This window comes from Eptatretus burgeri, chromosome 4 (genome assembly GCF_056783735.1).
Source record: "Eptatretus burgeri isolate ZD-2024b chromosome 4, Ebu_testis_v1, whole genome shotgun sequence".
Taxonomy (NCBI): domain Eukaryota; kingdom Metazoa; phylum Chordata; class Myxini; order Myxiniformes; family Myxinidae; genus Eptatretus; species Eptatretus burgeri.
In genome coordinates this window covers 87,586,545-87,603,071 of record NC_140964.1, presented here as the reverse complement: position 1 = coordinate 87,603,071, position 16,527 = coordinate 87,586,545, and the positions used below count along the sequence as shown (strand labels likewise).

Here is a 16,527-nt window from a genome sequence, read left to right as displayed (position 1 = left end):
ATATGTGCATTTTGATTATTGTGACTGTAAATACATGCCTTCCGTGCTGGTCTGTGTGAATTCAACGTGCTTGTGTGAACTTGTTCCCCGTTTCGCTGCGTCCTTTCCTTTGACTCTTCATCCTGCATCACGTAAGGGGTTCGTAGTGGGTGCAACATCCTGCTAATTAATCGGAACCGTCAAGGCCGACGATAACACCGCCCGGTTATAATGAAATATAATGAAATAAAAGGCATGAACGGAAAGATGGATACAAAGACATGAAATAAAAAACGGAAAGATGGATACAAAGATGTGAAATAAAAAACGGAATGAAAGAACTGTGGGGTGAAAAGCAGCAAATAGGCCAAAGCCTGCAGGCGGGCACGGTGAGAATGTTGGCAATAACAGGAGAGCTCAAAATGGCGGAGCCACGGGTGGGAGCGAACGAGCTGAGGGGGAGTGCAACGGTTGTCAGGCCCGCAATGGAGGCGGGTGAGGGCAAAATAATACGCGAGACGTGTTGGGCGAGAAGCGTGGAGGTGATGGAAAAAGTGATGGTGACCGAGAGGGAAAAACTAAATGGGGTGACCGAAATGTGTGAGACGAGACACGAGGTGACGACGGAAAGAAGAAAAGAAATAATAGTTGAGACAAGGGAGATAACGAGGGAAGAGACGGAAATAATAGACGCGGGATATGGGAACGATAGAGGGAAGATTACACGATTCAGACGGGGTTAAAGATGCACACATACACGGAGTTGGTGGAGGACGATGAGGGTGAGCTCGCGGAGCGTGTAGGGACCTGGTGCGAGCAGCTGGATGGCCTCCTTCGGGAATGGAGGGAGACGCTATGCTCCCTTGAAGCGGATCTCAACCAGGTGGGTTCGGTCATGCTTTGCGAGGTCGAGGGGACGGGTGCTGCGAACGGGTGCACCAGGAACTTGGGGGGTATAGAGGCCCCGGAAACCCTTGGGGTGGCACAAATCCCCAGTGTGGTCATGAGTGTGGTCCCAGTGTGTGGTGTCAAAATGCGTGTATACGAGTGTGGCGAAATGTGTGCTGAAACACGCGCAAAGCGTGGGTGAAAGGTGTTGTGTGAAAGGAACCATGTGTACGCCAGAAAGGGCATGCGTGAGTGAACGGCCGAGTTCAAGGGACACCGTGTGTGTGAGAGAGCGTTATGTGAGGGAGATGACGGTCGTCATGCGGGAGCACGCAGCCACGTCTCCCGGTGTGAATGTGATGGAGTGGAGTGTGAGCGTCGTAACACGCAGGTGTGCATTGGTTGAATGGCGACGACAACGGTGACAGAGGGACACAAGCCGAGGAGCGGCTGTAGCTGTTTCAGGGACCACGCCGGGTTTATACAGCAGCGAGCGCGAGGTTCGGGCCGTGCAACGCACGAGGCCGCCACGTGCTCGCTTGCGGGAGTGAAGCCCGGTCCGGAAACGAGCGCGGTGAATGTTGCCGATCCCGTGACTGACAAAGTTTAGGCAGGATTACGGATTTGGACCGGGTGGGTTCTCCACGCGGGCATGTGTGTTAAGCTCCAACGGGCAGAGCACATGTGTTCGCGTGGGGAACCCCTCGAGACGTGAGGCTTGTTTTTTTTTTATGCGCCGGGTGACGTCATGGCTGCGTGTTTGGTTGGAATCCGGCAGGAGGGTGAATCCCTGCCGGATGGTGCCGTCTTAGAGGGACGAGGGACGCGAACAGCTGCCATGACGTCGCGCCAAAGGAGCGCGGCTGTGAATTGCCGCGCTGGTGCTGCGCGGGGGAAAAAAAAGGCAAGCCTCGCTTTCGGGTGAACAGTATTCCCTGGGCAGGGGTGGAAGATCCCCTGGTACAGGGCACAGGATACAACTAGCTCGGGGGAAGGGTTAACTTAGCTAGACCGACTTCATGGGGCAAGGGGAAAGTCCTCATGGAGTCCGAAGAATGGATTAGTTCGAGGGATGCAGTTTAGATCTAGGTTGGGAAATGGATTTTTGGGATTATTTGAGGACAGTGACAGACTGTGGATGTGTAGAGGGGACGTAGCTTAGCTACGTAGGTTAAAAGGAACGTGCTGTATTTTAAGGGATGACTTGGGAGCACGAGTTAGTTAGGGGATGTAGTGAGCAGGATGGCAGAGATTCAGCGGTGAGTAATGAAGTGTGAAGTGGAAACATGTGCTTGGTGAGTGAGTGAGGCCAGCGGGTCTGTGTGTATGGAGCGAGTGCGGAATGCATGGTGCGATGAGTGATTGGGGGGGAGGAGTGACTCCCGCCCAAGGGACCCCAGGGTCAGTGTGGAGTGAGTTAGGGGGTTAGTTAAATTGGAAAATGGAGGTCATTTTGCTGTTGGTGGGAGTGTAGGCTCGATACCTATTTGGAGGGGTGCAGGAGTCCTGTTGACTGGCTGGGAGCGTGGCTGCGAAACGTGAGTATCGCTGAGTGGGTACCCCGGGCACCAGGCTAGTCGGCCGCGGTAGGCCAAGGGTCCATGGGGGCCCGGGATAGCGTAGTGGGCACGGGTGACCCGCATGATGCGGGGACCTGGGGCGCCGTTAGCCGCGTGGGCAGTGCATTGGGCACGGGCACCCAGGGAAGGGGCCCGGGGCGCCAGCCTGCCACGTGAGCGTTTCAGGGGAGTCGCCAGAGAGGGCACTCCCCGGTGTTTTGGGAGCTGGTAGGCTTGGAGGCAGTGTAGTGCCGGGGGGTGCCATCGTTGGAGAATCGGCAGAGGGTCGTGCCTGCCAAGGGAGCCACGCGTCCCAGCCATGAGACCATGTGAGGGCACGGAGAGAAAATTGGGGGGCGAGGCCCGAAATTGTGACGACACCAACACAGGCGACGGGAATCTGGGTTGATAGAACCAATAGTTTAAGTGAGAGGTGCTTGTTGAAAGCCCCAGGGTAGTTTAAAGGTTAATGGATAGGGTAGATTAGGAAGTGTACCCCTCCGCACCATCCATCCCTTCGCTCTCGTTGTGGGCCGCTGGACCCACTTTGGGTTAGATCGCTGAAATCTGGGGAGGCCATCCTCAGGCTTCGTTGGGCCTCGACACAGGACGCTAGCCCTCCCTCATTCCTCTCCGGGAAGGGAACGTAGGGGTTGGGAGCAGGCTCTGTGAGATAGGTGAGCCGAACAAAGACAGTAAAGGGGGTTAGGGGACGATTTATAGTGGGGAAGAGTAAAAAAAAAAAAACAACCAAAAAAATAAGTTGGGGCTAAATTGGGTTTTTACAAATCAAGGGAGTGGGTAGGTACAGTGACAGGCAAGGGCGATAGGTTGGGAGGGAGACCGTAGGGTAGGTCCGAGCCCGCCTTCCGAGTGGCCAGCACCACCGCACTCCCTCCACGAACCTCCAGAACAAGGTAAGGGGCCGGCCAATTTCATCTGCCGGCTGTGTTTTACTGCAAGGCCTGTGCCGCCCCACTTCATCGGCTGGCTGTTTCCTGCGAGGCCTGGACCGGCCGGATCGTCTGCAGCTGTGCTTCAAGGCCTGTGCCGGCCAGTCCTTCTGCCGGCTATGTTTGCTACAGCAGCCTTGTCATGCCTTGCCTGCCTGCCTTTGCCTTGGCCCATGCCTGCTGCCCATGTCCACCAGCCCCGTTCTGTTTTGCATCCCCCCCCCTGTTCATTACCATGTGCGCTGGGATCCTCGCGCAAATTTGCAAGGACTGTCCTGTTGGCAGCTACAACACGGGCCTGCAGTGGCGGCCCGTGCAGCGGTTTTCTTTTGACTTTTTCTGCCTGCAGAGTCCATTGATCCTGGGCGATGGTTTAGTGTAAAATTTGTAAGTTAAGCTTAAGATGTACTGTAAATATGAGTGCGCCCCCGGCATGTCTGTCTTCGTGCCGGCAATTTTATTTAAGTCGTCTGAATGAGTATATTTGTTAGTTAGTTTCTCAGCCCTCAGGTTATTTATTTTGGGGACACGAATACACTGAATGTCGCACTCAGGGATCCGAAGGTAAAACGTACTAGGGGAGAACTACACATGATGGCACACGAAAATTTGACGGCTCGGGACGAGTCTGTAAAAAGGGGAGGGGGTAGTGTTACGGCTGTGGAAATTCGCATTACACCATAAAGGGCCCTCAGGTGAGATATCTCCATAGGTACATGTGTAGTTAGCCCAAACCCATTGTATAGAGGGAATTTATGTGATCCATTCGGGCTGCGATCCTCCAGTTAGTCGTTTTTCTTTCCCTATCTTTGATTTCAAACGAACAAAAACTGCCAAGGATGCTGGTGGGCTTTTCCTGCCATTCTTCCCCGCGCTTGGTGTGAGGGAAGTGGGGAAGGGCGGCTCGCCGCCGATTGGTGGATGGACAGCGTGAGGCGGTCGGGGTGAGAGAACGCCCCTTTTCAAGAACCCTCTCAAAGGAGGGTGGAGCCGAAAACAGGGCGGAGTGAAGGGCGGAGCCCCGCGCTATAAAAGTCGGACATGGGCGGGGCGCGTTCTCTCCCCCTTCCTGCTCGCTCTCCCCCTTCCTGCGTGCTCTCCCCCTTCCTGCGTTCTCTCCCCCTTCCTGCGTTCTCTCCCCCTTCCTGCGTTCTCTCCCCCTTCCTGCGTTCTCTCCCCCTTCCTGCGTTCTTTTTTTTTTTTTTTTTTTTTTTTTTTTTTTTTTTTGTATACCTTGGTCGAGGCTCGTATGAGAGCTAACACACAACTCACAGCAAGGAGGCATGAGACAAGAGGGGCGGGAGTGGAAGGGACAAAACATTGGGGAACAGACACAGGTGAACTGTGGAAGGGAGAGGGATGGGGATGGGACGGGGAACATGGCGAGGGGAAGATGGACATTAAAGGGACTTTCAGGAAGGAAAGCAGGAGAATTGAAGGAAGTGGGCTTGGGTGGATTATCGGGGTAGAACAGTTCGAGGATTTGGATGGGGGAAGATAAGAGGTGGTGGTGAACAGCTGTTTTGAAAGCCTGGAGGGAAGAATGGGAAAGAATAGAGTGAGGAAGTTTATTCCAAAGGCGGGAAAAAGAGGAATGAAAGAGTGAAGATGAGCAGTGATTCGTGATTTTGGTAGTTTTACCAGAAGGGGGTTGTTGGCGGACCTTGAGCGCCCTGTGGAAATGTGGTTGGGACAAATCACAGAGAGAGCAGGGGGGCAAGGCTGGAGAGGAGTCGGTAGAAGACAGAAAGACCACCGACCAACCTGCGGTGATTGAGTGAGAGGCCCAAAGACTCAGCTTCATTGCGGGAGATGCCAATGATCTTAAAAGCCCTGGTTTCGACAGCGTGAAGTCGAGAAAGGTGGGAGGCAGGAGCACCAGCCCAGAGGGGAGAGCAGTACTCCATCAGGCTACGGACAAAAGCTTTGTAAGTGGTCAGGAGCTCAAGAGGGCCGAGGAAGGACTTTGCACGACGGAGGATTCCCAGTCGGCGACTGGCTTTTGAGGCAAGGTTGGAAATGTGACTTTCCCAGGAAAGGTCATGGCAGATAGTGAGACCCAGAAGCTTGAAAGAAAAGACTTCTTCCAGAGGATTGTTGAGAAAGTGGATGGGGGGTTTTGTAAACGGTCCTTTCGAAGAGACATAGTGAGAGTGTGAGATTTGTCTGGATTGAAAGACATGTTCCACGTGTTGGACCAGTTTGTGATTTTATCCAGATCTGCAGTGAGCGAAGAAGCTGCTGCTTGCCGGTCTGAGGGATGACAGATGGTACGGCAGAGGGTTGAGTCATCGGCAAAGAGAAATAGAGGATTTTCCAGAGAGTCCGAGAGATCATTGATGAAAACCAGAAAAAGAACAGGGCCCAGAACGCTACCTTGAGGAACTCCAGCCTGCACAGGAAGAGGGGATGAAAGAACTCCATTTAGGGCCACACGTTGACTGCGACAGGAGAGGAAGTCTGCGAGCCATGAGTGGAGATGGCCTTGAATACCATGGGAAGAGAGTTTGGTGAGTAGGGCAGGGTGCCAGACTGTGTCAAAAGCACGTGATATGTCCAGGGATACGGCTCGGATTTCCTGTCTGGCATTGAGGACCTCCATCCATTGATGGGAGAGCAGTAGCAGCATATCTAGGGTAGAGTGACCTGGTCTGAAACCAAATTGATGATTGGAAATCAAGCCATTGGAGAAGAGGAAGGATTTCATGTCTGAAGCGATGATGGATTCCATAATTCTCTCCTCCTCCGATGATGGATTCTCTCCCCCTTCCTGCGTTCTCTCCCCCTTCCTGCGTTCTCTCCCCCTTCCTGCGTTCTCTCCCTCTTCCTCTCGCTCTGACTCGTGAAACTCGTCTGAAGTCGTTGTTGGGTCATCGCCAAGCTTTGTCGATGTGGTTGAGTGCCTCCGCATCGGTGTGGAGCTCGTTGAAGTCGAGCTGTGTCGTCGTCGGGCCTGGTCAAGTCGGCAGTGGAAGACTGCGGAGGAGACTGAGCTCGGAGTGGAGGACGTGGGAGGAGGACTCGACGGCCGCACCAAGGGAAGTCCTTTCTTTACTTTGGGTTTGTGTAAATGACTGTGGGTGGCGCCTGTCCGACAAGTAGAACCGTTTAAGTGTTGCCGTGTGTACGCGTATTTGGTTTTAACTCTTTCTTTCGCTTTATATGTGCATTTTGATTATTGTGACTGTAAATTCGTGCCTTCCGTGCTGGTCTGTGTGAATTAAACGTGCTTGTGTGAACTTGTTCCCCGTTTCGCTGCGTCCTTTCCTTTGTTGACTCTCCATCCTGCATCACGTAAGGAGTTTGTAGTGGGTGCAACATCCCGGTAATTAATCGGAACCGTCAAGGCCGACGATAACACCGCCCGGTTATCACTGTCGCACAGAACGGACAACTTAAGCGGTTCGTATCCGGAGTCGGCCTGTGGCGTGGTACGATCGTCCGGTCGACCATTCGCGCAGGGTCTTAGGTAGATCAAATTTGGCGAGCAACCCTATCCTGTGTGGGTAGGCAATTGGCACGATCGTGGTGAGGTTAACCCCCCACCTGTGACTAGCTCCTGGCGTTGTTCCGAGAGGGTCACGACTGAATTGTCCGTTCCGGTGGGCGACGCGGTCGCCATTCGAGTCAAGCGGCCGATCGCACGCCGGCGGGCGCGAATTCGCAACAATACAAATAACAAGTTTATTTTTCATGTCAGGGGACCTTTTAGCGCATCAAAGCTTGGACCATTATTACCAACCTATGGTTGTTTGTCCATGCTTTTTCCTTTTAATTGCTTAGCGTCAAACAAGGAAGCAGCATGCACCACTTGGCTGCCCCCTGGATAGGCTTGAGGGTCAAGGAGTAGCAGTGAAACCAGAATTGCATTGAGAATTCCTCCAGATTATTCTGTCTTTGCCCTTTGCTTATTTGGGTTCCTTCTGATGACTCCAATGCAGTATTTGTTTTTTCATTTGATTCTGCTAATGGTTACCTGTTGAAGGATGGGTGGCTCTTATGCCAAGCTATCTACCTCAAAAGATAAGGAGAACTTTGGGAATTATTGTCTTTGTATCACATTGTTGCTGTGACTTTTGCCAGGTAGAAATTGTATTTTTGGTGCTTCATATAAACATTTATGTAAATGATACTCTTTGCTTGAGTCCATATAAACCACACTTTGCTATGTGCTCTTCTCTTCCTCTTCCTTTTTTACTTTACACTTTCCTTGCTCTGTTACTGCTCTATTTAAAAAAAATTTTTTTTTTAATTTATGCTTATCTCTCCTAATGTCCTTATTAAAAAACTTCTCTGGACTCCACATGTCTCTCTAACAAGGGGGAAGGGAGGTGAGGGTGTGGGGTTCCTGTTCTATGCCGTCCTCTTATTTTATTTTATTATTTTTTTTTAACCATGCATTTGGTCACACCTCTCAGACTCACGAACCATTTCCCTGTCTCTACCACACTTCTTTGTTGTGTTTGCTGTTCCTTTCACCTCCTTGAACTATTTTTTTTTTACATTCTCCCTGCCCCTGGACCAATTGAAGAGCCATGTCTCACTTTGTGAGACCTGCATATACAGTCATTGACATCATGTGTCCGCACATGCTAATTCTTTCTCATTATCTGGGCCATTGTTACTTGTTTTTGTTATTGCTCCTTTCCTCCTCGTTTATGTCCACCCACTACCATACTGTTTATTCGTCTGTAAACCTGCTGCCCTGTGTCGTCTAGCAATTCCATGAACCTACGCCCTTCTATAATAACAGCAACAACAACACTGTTGGTATTAATTGTTGGCTGAAGAAAATTATATACTGCAACTGAGTTCCATACAAGAGTTGCAACTGCAACTCTTGTATCAACTTCGTTTTTTTTTATTTGAAGTTTTTTTTTTTTTGCAAGTAGGATAAACTTCTTATTTAAACCTGCTGTTTCCCAACCTTTTTGTTTTTTTTCTCAAAGTACATTTTTCATTTATTTGTTTTTTTATATATATATATATTATATATTTTTTGCAGGTTCTTACCCATCCCCAAAAGCCGGTGCTACTATGGTGGTTTACAAGGACCTACTTGTGCTATTTGGTGGGTGGACGAGGCCCAGTCCATATCCGTTGCATCAGCCTGAAAGATTTTTTGATGAAATCCACACTTACAGTCCGTCCAAGAACTGGTATGATAGTATCTGACTGGGTCATTTATTATTCTTGATTGCAAACCTTACCCCATAATTATCAGTCTTCAAAGATGAGAAAGCCACACGGACGTCGTCCTAACTTGGAGGTGATGTCAGGATAATTTATGTGCATGACGTCATTGTCATGTCACATCTATGGTCATTTTGCTCCTTCTGTTGAATGTATATGCATATATATATGTATATATTGTGGGGGTGTGTGCTGTGTGCTGTCATGAGGGGAGTTTCTCACTCGCTTCCCGGCCGTTGACCGTGAAGCCGATGAGCCACAGATAACTCCGTGACACGACGGGTTGCTAAGCAACCACAGACTTCTTCTGAGAGGCTTAATTTAATTTGGGTCCAGCATCAAAATCCCATTTTACCTTCCCAGCAATGGTTTATACAGGTTTTGCAAATTCACATATTTACAAGCAAACAGTGTCATACAAGAAACATCTTACGCTGAGCACATAAGCCCTCTGTCAGACATCTTATCACAACTTTGTACACACACATTCTGTGTGTTGTGTATCACAACTCAAGCATTCTGGGAAAAGGAGAGAAGAAAGATTGATAGATGGAGAAGCAGAGTAGGTGTTGACCCCGGCCTCACCCGTACATGAGCCGGATAGCTCACATGGTAACAAACAAGGTGTGTTGTGCGGGTGAGTGAGCAGTGCAGGTGAGATGTGCAGTGTGTTGTGTAGTGCGAGTCCTGAAAAGAACTGTTGTGGACTCCGTTGACACTCCGCAAAACAATGCCGAGTCGATGAGTTGTGTGAGATGGTAGGTCCTAAGATGTAAGATGTGTCGGGTGAGGAGTTTGTTCTGAGGAGAATCACTGTTTATTCTCTTGATGCTCGAGAGCTTGTGGTTGGTTTTAATGAAGTCAGCATAGGAGTGACTGTCGGCGAGGAGGTGGTAACCACACCTGGAAGCCTGCGTCACCGCTCCTGTTCCACTGTGTTCCTCAGGCACGGCGTGTGGCATGGCCCACATTGGACTCTCAAACTCTCCAGTCAATTACCACCTCCCCTCGATTGACCAACTAACTCTGAACTCTGAGGACTGCTGTTGCTGAACTTTGAGCTCGCTGAACTGATGCTCAAAACTCTGCGAACTCCTTTTGAACTTCGGAATGAACTGAATTGCCATCTGCTCTGCCAGGCATCTTATTGTCCAGCCTCCTGTCGCTTCTCACGTCCACCTTCCATGATCCAGCCACTCTGATTGGCCAGTGCATTGTGATCCAGTTGTCATGAACGTGGGGGCTGGCCTTGATGTCTCGAAGTGGTGGAGATGACTCGGCAGGCAGAATGGGCCATCCTCTTTGTCTGATGTTCGTGTTCCTGCATTTGCTGCGCTAAAGTGATGTCGTGTTCGATTGAAGTGGTTTTGAATGGATTTATGGTGTGGGTTGTGAAGTGAATGTTGTCCATGGTTTCATTCTGTAAAGTGTTTGAGAATTAGGTTTGTGAATGGAGTTGGAGAATGAGGAGGGGAACAATGGGCATAGTTTTAACTACATTCACAATGCATCTTTTCTTTCCACTGATGTGAGAGGGAGGGTAATTTAGCTAAACAAAATTACTGCAGATGTAACTACACCAGGGAACCTTTATGTGTTGGTTCGTCTCCCCGGGGTCTCCGAAAACTGTGATGCTACCCTTCCTCAGTACCAGACTCTCAATTTTGCCGGCTCCAGTGCATGCCAGGTGTAATCGATCCCTTTCAAAGTATTACCTAGCCTATCGGATCTTTGAGTGACATTTTATTTTATTTTTAAGACTTTTTAGGTCATTTCCAATGACCTAATAATATTGGTGAGAGAGGGTAATATGGGTCCGTCTGTCCGTCTGTTCACAATGAAGTTGAAGCGGGAGATCTGGTCATTAGTGATCCTGATAGAGGTCGATGAGACGTACACGATGGTATGACTTTAAAGGTCACCGAAGGTCAAGGTCACGAGGCCTTTGAAGTTGTGAAAATGACGATTTTCAAATTCTATCTCCTCCTCCATTTCTCAAGCGATCTTGAATTTGATTGCAGCATATGAATCTCTGGGACAATATCTAAATTTGGTCAGGCCGGATTTTCGATATTCGCTTTCGTTTTCGTGTCACGTGACTTCAAAGTTGGCAAAAAATGCGAAAATGCCGATTTTCAAAATCTATCTCCTCCTACATTTCTCAAGCAATCTTGAATTTGATTGTGGCATCTGAATCTATGGGGCAATATCTAAATTTGGTCGGGCCAGATTTTCGATATTCGCTTTCGTTTTCGTGTCACGTGACTTCAAGCTTTGCAAAAACTTCCCTACCTTCAGGAGGCTATATATTCTCTACTGGGCATGGTAAAAGTTAGTGAATGGTGTCATTGCATAGCAGCTGACCTTGTATATTATATTTATACATTTTCCGCCGAAGGTGCAAAAGTTTCAAAACCCGAAATGTAAACATTGGCATTTATTTTCAAAATATAATTTCGTGCACACGCGCCAAAATGCCGAGTCAATTTAAACCAAACTGCGCAGTTCGAGCTGCATAGTAGAACTGCGCTGTAGTCTTCGGTCATAACTGAACATTGAGAACTTGTGGTATTATTTCTCGCAGAGATGACCGTCACTCCCGCACGGGGGTAATTTTTTTCATCCATGTCCCCACTAATAAAAAATAATTAAATCGAATGCGTTGTATAAGTGATCCTACTCATTCACTCCATGCACAAATATATACAGTACTAAATTTAGTCTCCTATCTAAATGCATATGACCAGGTGGGTTCAAACTATACACCAAACACAATTGTGGGTCTGGTCCACCGCTAGTCTTCACGAGTGTCCCTCAGCAGGTTGGCATGGCCATAATTGGCTTCTGGTCAACACAAATGATGAAATCATGCAGGGTTCCTCCCCATAGCATGATGAGCAGTCCTTGGAAGCAGGGGGTGGGGAATGACAAGGGCGGCATACAAACAGCTGGCGCAACAGGCAAAGCGTAGCAAGACATGGCAAAGGCAAACCAGCCTTGCAGGTGTTGCTGGTTGGCTCATCAATGAACACTTGCTCGTCGTGAGGGCAGGGACTTGCGGTGGCAGTAGATCATGTTGCCGGCTTCGGCCCTAACCTAACCTCTGCCCCACTAATCCGTCTCCACCAACACGACCCCTTTAATCCCTCTAAACTAGCTCTGACCTGGCTTCTCTGTCCCTGTACGTAATGCTAACTAATATATCCCTAACTATCCTGTCTCCTGGGAGGAAAATCAATGCGCACACAGTGATGAACAATATGAGGTTGCTTGGCAGCACCACAAGGCTCGCTCGGGGAGTAGTCCAATGGGGGGGGGGGGGTTTCCTTATCCCTCCACTAAAAAATTTGGACACAATGGCTCAATGCAAAATCCAATTACCCCACTCTGTTACTCCATTGGCTGCAGACATTCAAAAATGGTACCAAGGGGGGGCATCCTTACTCTGTCCTAACGTCACAAAACTCATTTTTCTGTTAACACACACACACACACACACACACACACACACACACACACACACACACACACACACACACACACACACACACACACACACACACACACACACACACACACACACACACACACACACACACACACACACACACACACACACACACACACACACACACACACACACACACACACACACACACTGATTCTATGCATCTAATCAACCTGCCATCCCCTGCGTTGGAGCTTCATCATGTTTGTACCGAGCCTTCAATTTTTTAGCTCACTTGGAATGTCGTTCCGGGGAGCTTATGGGATGGTGTGTCGGTCCACAAATACTTTCACCTTCTTCTCTGAAACTACACATACGATTTCCACAATGTTCATTGATCACCGTGTATGTACCAAAGTTTGTTAATGACATAAAAAAATCGGTCACTCATGGGGTCTATGGAGGTTGCCCCCCCAAATAGGTATTTGCTTTCTTTTCAGGAACTACACATGCAATTCTGATGAAACTTGGCCACAACTTGCTTCACCCATGACGTAAAATGTTTGTTCACATCATTAAACAAAATTGGGGTCTGGGGGAGGGGGGTCTATGGAGGGAGTTTATGGGGGGGTTTGCCCCCCCCCCAGAGATATTTGCTTTCATCTCAGAAATGACACACCATTTCTATGAAACTTGACTACAACCTTCATCACCCATGGTGTACCAAACTTTGTTCATGACATTATAAAAATCGGGTTCTAAGAGGGTATAAGGAGGGGGGGTGCCCCCCCCAAATAGGTATTTGCTTTTTTTCTCCAAACCTACATGCACAATTCCGATGAAACTTGACCACCGCCTTCATTACCCATGATGTACTAAAGTTTGTTCACGACATTAAAAAAAAAAATTGGGTTCTAAGAGTTTCTACGTGGGGGTTGTTCCCCAAAATATCTGTTTGCTTTTTTCTTTGAAGCCAGACACGCAATTTTGGTGAAACTTGACCACAACCTTTATCACCCATGATTTACCAAAGTTTGTTCACGGCATTAAAAAAAAAAATCCATCGGTATTTACTTTTTTCTCCGTTATATATTTTGTGGGTCATCCATGACTACCAGTGGTTGCCTGATTATCTTATCCAACCACTACCAGGTGAGCGCCCAGGGTTACTGCCCCATATGTTTCAATCTGTGCCATCTCACTGCATATCATAATAATTTCATCCCAATGAAGGAGTAACAACACAGATATTTTAGTGTTGGAACCTGCAACAATCCCAAAACAATGTTTTAGGTTGCATGTGCTTCGTCTTGGTACTCTGAGGTTATGCCAGCATAACAATGAGTGGAGGTGGTGGTTCAGAGTAGATATTCCAGTGTGCAATTTGTTGTATTTGAAAGTATTTTGTTACTGGCAGGTGGAATTGCATTGTCACACCCCAAGGACCACTACCCATTGCTGGGCACTCTGCCACTGTCGTGGGTACAAAGATGATCGTTTTTGGAGGCTACCTCGGCTGGCAGCAAATGTGAGATTTCTTGCTTTTCTTCATTGCTTTGGTTTAGCTGTCGGTGTCTGTTTATTGAACTTTGATTTATATTTTTGATGGTGACGCTCACGTGCATTCTCATAGGAATAATGACGTATGGGTGCTGGAGCTCGACCAATGGACTTGGAGCAAGGTTCTCACCCAGGGTACCAAGCCTCAATCCCGAGTCGGACAGTCTCAGGTAGTTATTGCTGGTTTCAAAAAAAAATTGTGCTTTCTTCACCTCAACCCTTACTGCAACACTATATTGTGATAACTGACAGAGTAGAGAGGTATCTAACCAGTGTGGATACCTCTTTTGTATTAATCTTGGGTAGGTTATACTGGAATATGACATGTATTGCTGAAATTGGCTATTTTTTGCTTTCACACAAGCTGGCCATTTTCAGTTTAAAATGTCGCATTTTGATATTTTATCAAAAGCAGGGTTTATTTATTTATTTTCTTTTTATTTTACCATGGAGAAGGTGCTTGCTTTGCAATGCACATATCATAGGTTCATATGCCCAATCAATTAGCTTTTGAACCGAAAAGGCCTTGTCCTTCCTGTATATTTTGTACAACGGTCTTTGCTCATGGAGGAGCTGATAGATGAAGGGCAGCAGGCTTACAAACTAACAACGTGTGTGGGATTGTGAGGGGTGGACATACAAGCAGGAAAAAAAAGAAGCAATAACACCAAAATGAGCAACAATGTTCCAGAGAGGAACAGAATGGGAATGAATCGGCATGTGTAGATCATGGATATGCATGGGTGAGCACATGAGGTAGTGTCGTGATGGTGCATTTGAAATGCTGAAGTGAGAAAGATAAGAAAAAGACAATTTCATTATTGGGAGAATAAGGGGCAAATGAATGCAGGTAGACAACCAGTCTTGACTTTGGGAGGGTGAGCAGGTGAGGGTTTCTCGAGAAGCATGTGTGGGTTGGAGAGGACACGCGGAGCAACGCCAGATGTAAGCTTGTATAAAAGTGGGAGAGTGACAGTCCCTGGGAATCGGCCTCCTTTTTTGAGATTCTAATGCTGCAGAAGGCCTTGTTTTCGACCGTCTCAAGTGGAACAATGTAGGAAGCGGAAACTCCAGCTCAGAATGGGGAGCTACACATCCATGGAGCTTATTATGAAACCCTTGCACACTGTTATGAGCTCGGTGTGGCTCAATAATTTCTCAGTTCTACATAGAATACCCAGGTGTCAAATGACTTTGGCACTATGATCCTTCCATGAAAGATTATGGCAGATAGTAAGGCCATGAAATTTTAGGGGATGCTCCTCTTCCAGCACCTGGCTAGAGAAGTGGATTGGATAGTTTGGTTGCCAATCCTTGTGGAGAGACATTGTGAGAGCGTGCGATTCACCAGTGTTGGATGTCATGTTCCAAATAGCTGACCAATGGCTTCTCTTATCCAGATATGACAAAAGGGATTTGGTAGCATTCAGCCTTTCACAAATTAGATGTTGTGATGTGCAGGATGGAGTCATTTGCAAAATGGTAAAATTGGTTTTCAAGAGAATCAGTGAGATCATTGATTTGATATATATATATATATATATATATATATATATATATATATATATATATATATATATATATATATATATATATATATATATATATATATATATATATATATATATATATATATATTGAATAATGTAGGTCTTAAGACTACCTTGTGCAACTGCAACCTGAAGGGAAAGATCATGGGAACAGATACTGTTATAGCCCACCTGTTGTTTCCACTCGTTGAGGAAATTTAACGCATGTAAAAGTCATTTGAAGTGAGGACTAATCACGATCAAAATACTTTATTTTGAGTTGTATGTGCTGTAATGAAAAATTACTACTTCAGATTTTCTCATTACCATGAACTAATTTACCAAATATCCTCTTCACAACAATCATCATACTAAAATATGCAATTTGGTCTGTCTGTGTCTGTGACCATGATACATTTGGTTGTTACTCATCGAATCTGACCAAACTTGCCAGGGAGACTGAGGGTCACATGACGGAGGCTGTAGCGACTTCACCCCACCCCCCTCCCCAATAAACTTTTCTGCCTTAGACAAATTTATGTTAAGGTGTAAAATAGCTTAACACTGCGTTTTGTGGGGCACACCTATCGGAAAGAAAAAATTGTGATAACCGCAAACTAATGCAGTCATCGTATGATAACGTTTTTAATCGGTCGCGACTGTTGTTGAAAGTTAAACTGAAAAATTTGGATGACGCACGATGTCCTTGAGGCATTCCATGCTTATCGCATACCATAAAGACGAACAGATGTGATCCGTCTCGACTTGCTTGGTCTCGAGATAGACGACAATGGCTTGTAGCTAATAAAACTGCTTACATGAGTCTTTACGCATTAATGATGTATCCCGTTGCCTGTGATTTTTCCAGCCATCAGGTCATGTGGACTGAATATGGAATGTTTATAACTTACATATTGGGGTCTCATGTGTGATTTATTAAGGCCATGGCATCTTCTGACCACGTCCTTGTCAAAGTGGACATCTCTGGCTATTATCAGAGAACCACCTCACCTCCGTCAAGTCTGGCATTTCACTCAAGCCGACTGGTAGGGTTTCCAAGCAGCCCTAAAACTTATAGACTGGTCTCCTTTCGCGACTTTCTCAAACATCAACTCATCCTGGGAATTCTTTCAAAGAAACTTGCTCTCCCTCATGCACAGATTTATCCCCTCTCGTCTTCAGTTGTCCTACCCTTCCTCTCGCCCTTGGTTTACTGAAGCTTGTGGTGAGGCAGTTGTCCTGAAACAACTTGCGTTTGCCTCGTGGAAAGCAAACCCAACTGAGGGCAATCTCAGTTCCTTCCATAAAGCTCGGAACAAATGTGTATCTACCCTCAGGAGAGCCAGAAAACAACATCTTTCTCATCTCAAGTCTGAACTCTCAAACCTCTCTCCCTCCTCAAAATCCTGGTGGCGCCT

General features: G+C 47.3%; 1 protein-coding gene across 1 annotated transcript in view; it reads left to right on the top strand.

Annotated features, from left to right (window-relative positions):
- Window positions 1–16,527, top strand: part of FBXO42 (F-box protein 42) — a 70,581-nt gene that overhangs the window by 35,480 nt on the left and 18,574 nt on the right. Inside the window, exons 6-8 of the mRNA XM_085879225.1 lie at window positions 8,385–8,538; window positions 13,438–13,548; window positions 13,654–13,750. Of these exons, the coding sequence (XP_085735351.1) occupies window positions 8,385–8,538; window positions 13,438–13,548; window positions 13,654–13,750 (362 nt within the window). The remainder of the gene's footprint in view (window positions 1–8,384; window positions 8,539–13,437; window positions 13,549–13,653; window positions 13,751–16,527) is intronic.